The sequence below is a fragment of the Crocodylus porosus genome, unplaced genomic scaffold (genome assembly GCF_001723895.1).
Source record: "Crocodylus porosus isolate Cpor-Errol unplaced genomic scaffold, CroPor_comp1, whole genome shotgun sequence".
NCBI classification, from domain to species: domain Eukaryota; kingdom Metazoa; phylum Chordata; order Crocodylia; family Crocodylidae; genus Crocodylus; species Crocodylus porosus.
In genome coordinates this window covers 8,389,656-8,395,655 of record NW_017728886.1, presented here as the reverse complement: position 1 = coordinate 8,395,655, position 6,000 = coordinate 8,389,656, and the positions used below count along the sequence as shown (strand labels likewise).

At 53.8% G+C, this 6,000-nt stretch overlaps 1 protein-coding gene across 3 annotated transcripts in view; it reads left to right on the top strand.

The window, feature by feature from the left end:
• Positions 1-6,000, top strand: part of LOC109306583 (mitogen-activated protein kinase kinase kinase 3-like) — a 94,145-nt gene that overhangs the window by 64,635 nt on the left and 23,510 nt on the right. For all 3 annotated transcript variants that reach the window (XM_019530080.1, XM_019530064.1, XM_019530073.1), the window contains exons 8-9: positions 1,668-1,801; positions 5,159-5,232. In XM_019530080.1, the coding sequence (XP_019385625.1) occupies positions 1,668-1,801; positions 5,159-5,232 (208 nt within the window). The remainder of the gene's footprint in view (positions 1-1,667; positions 1,802-5,158; positions 5,233-6,000) is intronic.

Sequence of the window (6,000 nt, the reverse complement as noted above, 5' to 3'; positions counted from 1 at the left end):
GGGTGTTGAAACTACGGGGACAAGTCCCAGCAGCTTCTCCCAGAGCTTTGTCCCTCTAGACAGCCCTTTCTCCATCCAGTTTACTCCTTGTCCAGCCATTGTGGCAGGTTTCTTTACACTTGGGAATAGTCCTGTTTCAGTCCATGGGGACTACTGCTATCTTTAAAGTTAAGCTTGGAACTGATGAATCACCATGGGACTGGGACATAAGGTTTTCTTGGAAAGCAAATGGTGAGAGGTATTGTAACATCTCAGTGATAGAAATCCTAAATCCAGCTGAGACTAAGTAATTCAAACATGCAAAATAGTCACTAATTGCTTTCGGGGTAGGGGCTGCTTTTGTGTCCATCCTTAACACCCTCTGCCAGGTGCAAAGAAATAAGTGAACAGTAATCCTGCAGACCTGGTTTATTTAAGGCAACTGAGTGATGAAGTGGTTAAATGATTTTTGTCGGGGGAAAGAAGCTGTGGTGTACTTCCCATTTGTTTTTCTTGCTAAGCCTGGTTTGAAGCCAGTGCGATAGGAGAGCTGTAACAAGTGGGACCATTTTTTCTCCTTGGTCTTGGCATCAGTTCATGTGGATTATTTTTTTTTCTCAGGGTGCTTATCCTGCAGGAAATCTGAGGGGAAAAGAATAAAAAGAAAAATGACTCCAAACCCATCTGATTATTATTTTTAAAATCTAAGGAAGGAATCAGCAGCAAAAGGCGATGACATTCTTTTCTTTTTTCCCCCTAGTGCACCTTTTACGCTGGGTTGTAATTTGCTTCAGCATAGGTGCACGGGGGCCTTTTTTTTTTCGATCTGGGGCAGCATTGTTCACATCAGTGAGCCAATTCCTGATTTGCATCAGTGTAAGTGGAAGGAGGAGGAAGTCCAAAGATGCCTGGGGTAACTAGCAGAGTTACGCTAGTGATGAATTCGGCCTGTTGCTTCCTGTGTGTTATGGTAGCTACAGTGACAGTGTGTTGTGAGACGCACTGTGAGCTGGGGAAGCTACGGGCTCTCTCTTATGAATCTGCTCTTGAAATACAGCATTTAGCCCTTGGCATCTTGTTAGCAGCGCAGGAGACCCCAACCACAGGGAGTTCCAATGAAAGCAGCAGAAGTAGCCAGGGGTGCAGGAAACTGTACTCTTAAGCAGCTTTCTTAGGACCTGGTTGGAATGACTTGTGCTGTTGGAGACGCAGATTCGGCCTTGCTGATCATGTAGATCCTTGGCATAACCTGCCCCAGCACTGAAAGAAGCAGAGCACTGCCTGACCCCTTGTCTCTAAGGGATTACTGAACAATGCAAGGAGAAAAGCAGGGGTTGAGGAGAGAAGAAATAGCTAAATTTGTGTGGCTGATGCAGACAACAGTGACAAGCAGTGGAGTGCGTGAGTGCTGCTGCGGGTGGTTGGGGTGGGTCGCAGAGCAATGGGATGAAGTGAGAAGTGGGCAGCATCATACAGACACACAGCGCAAAGGCAGCATCTGCTCCAAAGTCCTGAGCGAAGCTCTGACATGCAGGGTCTCCCCTCTCTCGCTGTCCCCTCTCTCGGTGATCAGTCGAGCTTAGTACACAGCTCCGGCTCGATCAGGTGGAAGGGCTGTGCCCAACCCCCTGGAAGGACCTCGCAGGGGCTATTTCCTTCTGTCCTTCACCATCACCTTTGCCTTGCAGGCTCCTTGCACACCGGCCGGAGCTCTCCGCCCCCAGGCAGCGTGCCCGAGGAGCAGCAGCAGATCGCGCGGCAGGGGTCCTACACGAGCATTAACAGCGAGGGGGAGTTCATTCCAGAGATCACGGACCCGAACGTGAGTGCAGCTGGCAGCTGAGAGCCTCGCCTCGCCTGCCGTCGGCAGATGGACGTTATTGCACTGCTGGGTGCTGCCCCTCCAGGAAGGGAAGACTGAGGAGACTAGCAAAGTCTCCAGGTCTGCAAGGGGTCCAGTGATGCCATCACAGTCCTAATCCTGGCTTCGTATCCCCTGTGCTCCCATCTCTTCCCTCCCTCTCCCCAGTCACCCACACCAAATCTGAGGTAGGGAAGGTATGGGGTGGAGTCGAGAAGCTGCTCCAGGGTTGCCTCCCCTTGGCTGCTCTTGAGCTCCCCAGGGCTGAGGTCATGAGGATGGCAGCAGGTGCAGGCAACTGCTGAGTGGCTTCTACACTGCAGGTCCGGGTTGGGCATGGGTGGGTGGTGCATGCTTGGGCAGGTCCCGAGGGGGCCAGCACTTTCCAGCTGTGGGTGCTCAGGGGGCCTCATTCCCAGATCTACTGAGAAGCTGCTTCTGTGACTATATCCCACTTGGGCATCACCCCTTAGCATCTCCCTTCCCACCCTCTCCCTCCCTCCTCCTCCCGTGCACCCTGTAACCCTGCTAACTGCTGGAACTGGGCGAGTGCCGCTCCCGGGCCATGTGCTAGGACCATGGGAGAGCAGCAAGCTGCAGGGCCTGCAGTGAGCTGCGAGTGCTGAGCAGACCTCGTTGCTTCCCGTGTTGTGTTTCTGTCTGAGCTCTGGTTCCCATTCTTGGCCCCGCTCTTGCAGCCTTTTCCTCCTACGGTTCTGCGTCTAATTCCAACCAGATGTTGTGTCTCGGTTCCCTAGTAAGGAACCCAGCCCAGTGACCCCAGCATTGCTGGTGGCCTGCAAGTGGGAATGCCCTCTGGTCTCACCATCTCCATACCTAAAAGCAGAAAGGGGCAGCTGGGGTTGGGGGGCAGCCCACTTAATGCTGTGCTCCCATCCTCTCTGTTTGTCCCAGACCAGTGGTGCTCAACACTTTTGGCCCTCCGGGCCAGATGAGTGGGGTGGGGCTGTTTTGCGAGATGGATGGAGCCCCACATGGCAGAATTGCACCCTAGGGCAGGTCCAGTATCACCCCCCCCACCCCGTGTGCCAGGATTGGTCCCCAGGGGCCTGGTGTCCCCCCGCTTCTGCTGGGATTGGTCCCTGGAGGCCTGGGACCACCCTCCTGCTGCCTCCCCACACCTTGACTGGGCCCTGGAGCCAGTGCCTCCCCCTCCCAGCTCCCCGCCTGCCAGGGTTGGGTCCTGGGAGCCGGTGCTGCTCCTGCCTGACCTTGCATGCTGGGATCGCTGGCTGATCCAGTGCTCTGGGGCTGGAGTTCCCCATGCATCTAGAAATTGGTTGTGGAAGAGTGCTGCCACTGCTTTCCTGCCACCAAATTTCCAGATTCATGGGGAGTGCCACAGACTGGATGATACTGGGCCAGGGCTTGAGCACCCCTTCACCAGAGCAGCTTGAATGCTAGCCTGATGACTGGCTTGCTGCAGCTGGAGCCCAGTGCCCATGTGAAGTCCATTGGGCCATCTTGGTCCCAGCACAGCATGGAGTTTCTTCCAGGATCAGGAGACCCTGGTAAAGTACAAGATCCGGGCCGGAAACCTCTGGGCTGCCCTGGCTGTGCAGGTGGGGACCAGTGCTGCCCTGCCTTTAAAGCTGTCCAGAACATGGGTGAACCTCCAAGGGAGGCTGCTACCCTAAGCGAGGGGATACATAACTATCCCCATAGAAGAGACTGTATGCAAAGAAGGGCGTGTTGTGTGCTGTGAAGGCACCCGCTAGCAGCAGTGTTGCGGAGGCCGTGCCAACGTTTCCATGGCAAAGTTGTGTTTTCAGGGGTTTATTATATGGCCGTTAATAAAATAAAAGCCACTCTGGGTGAGTCTTGGCAGCATCTGAGCACAGATATCTCTAGTGCTTCTGGCAGCCAAAAGCTGGGCTTGCCTTGTTCAGAAAGTTTCTGAACTGTGCTCAAGCAGGCAGAAACAAAGGGAGAGACGGGGCCCTGGGCTGGACCTGGGCTGGGGTAAAGTAATGCAGAGCCATTAGCTTTACAGCATGGCGCTGGTCCATGCCAGCTCGCTGATGGCATCCAGGGGCTGGCACCAGCCTCTAGCTCCTTGTAACGGTGACCCTGGGGCCAGCGCAGCAGCGGCTGGGGGCCATGACCATGGGAGATTAGTGGAGCCAGAATGGGGCTCCCAGTTCAGACTGTCATCTCCACTGTGCTCATAGGGAACAAGAGCACCTTGAAGATGGCATGCTTGGGCCTCTGCTAGAGAGTTCCCCAAGGCCCCCAGTGACTCTCCAGTTTGCAATACCAATCACGGACTCGGAGGACAGGTCCTGCCTCCTTGCCTGGGTTCCTGCAATGATGCATCAGCCTTCGGGGTGAAAATGTGAAGCTGATAAAATTACAGCGTCTCTTGGGACTGCTCCTGCCAAAACGATGAGTGCTGCTACGACAACCAATTAACAGGCATAACTATAAGGACGTCCCGTAGAAGGGGAAGCGTGTTGGGGTGCGCTGGGACTGAGCTCCCTTCTAGATGTTAATCCCAGCTCTGAGACCAGCTTTCTTCATGCTTCTGGCCAAGTCGCTTCACCTCCCTGCCTTGGCTTCCCCCACAGAAGGCTGCAGCCAGCACCTACCTCCGCGGGGTGCTGAGGGTTAATTGGTGCTTTGTTGTAGCACGATGCTGATTTTGCTGCTGGGTGGCCCAGAGAAGACTCCATTGTAAGTGGAAGTGTGTGCATCTGTGGGCGCACCAGGCCAGCTAGCACAGCCCTTCTATTGTGAATAACTAGCTATAAATAACCCAACCCAGTCAAATATCTCATCCAGGAAGCCACGCGTATACAGCATTTGACTCACCATCTTGGCGAGATTGAAGTCCACTCCTCAACTCAGCCGAGGGGAAGGACGGTTTTGCGGTTGTGGAGGTTGCGAGGTTGGGTCTCCCCTCCTTCATGAGCCATAGTCAAGCTCTGTGGCCTAGGCTAAAATCACACATGCTCAGACTTTTTCAAAGGTGTCGAGCATGTGCACCTCCTTGATGCCTGGCATGTTTGAAAGCCTCAGGGGTGAATCACTTGTGCCTCAGTTTCCCTATTGACGTATGATGATTGCAGAGAATAATAGCCCCTTCCAACCTCACAGAAGAGCTTAATTAGTTTCCAATGCTTTGAGGTCCTCTCTTAGGTGAGGCCTGACTCCACCCGTGGATGCAAGCTGGCTGATTTTGGAGCTGCATGCATTTATCCCCATTCAGCACCTGGAGAGTTTTACCCAAATTGCTACAACTCAAGGTGGAAGAATTCACTCTTCTCATTTGTTTCCCATTTTCTTTGCTCTTCACAGATGCTTGACACTTTCTTGAGCCCTGACGATTCGCTCTCTGGGAGCTGTCAGTCTCTGGACAGATCTGTGGACAGGTAAGTCGAGCCTGTCACCACCTGCTTGAGTGGGGGACCCTTCCTCACACAGTTGTGTAGAGAGGGGAGAGGTTAAGATGGCCCTGGGGGTTAGAAGGAGGAGTGAGACATACCAAAACTTGGAGACCGCTTGGACTGAATGCCAGGAAATCTATCGTAACGCTGAGAGTGCCGCTAGCCTGTGGCGTGGTCTCCCCAGGGATGTGATGGAGGCTGCGTGAGTGGAGTGAGGCTCTGGGAGCATGTTGGAAGGGATGGTCCTGCACTGGCAGAGGGTGAGGTGACCAGCTTGGCTTTGCCTCAGAAGATCCTTTTCCCCTTTTGTCCCTCTGGCTTTTGTAGTCATTGGATTAAAGGGGTTTCATCCATTCACTGGCTTCTCCCCTCCCCTTTCCACATGCTCTTGCGTGACCCTGGTAAATTCAGCGTCTAATGCATATACTTCCCTGCAAGGACGCTGAGGAAACAGCTAAGTTTAGCACCTCTTCAGGAAGTGACTAGGACACATTGTGCTAAGTGAGCTGCAGGTCAGAGGAAAGAGTCTGTCTGCCTGACTCCGATGGGCTGCTGGGCCAGTGTGGTTTCTATAGCCAGCAGCCCAGCTAGCATCACATCCAGCTGCCTTGGACTTCCCAGCCTCAGTGACCATTTACAGCTAGATCAAGCAGGGGTAGCTGTTAGCATGAGTCCAAAGTGATGCTCAAACACATGCCTGAGGAGCAATAGCAAGGCACCTTGCCTGCTTGCTGCCCTGTGCCAGGTCACCAG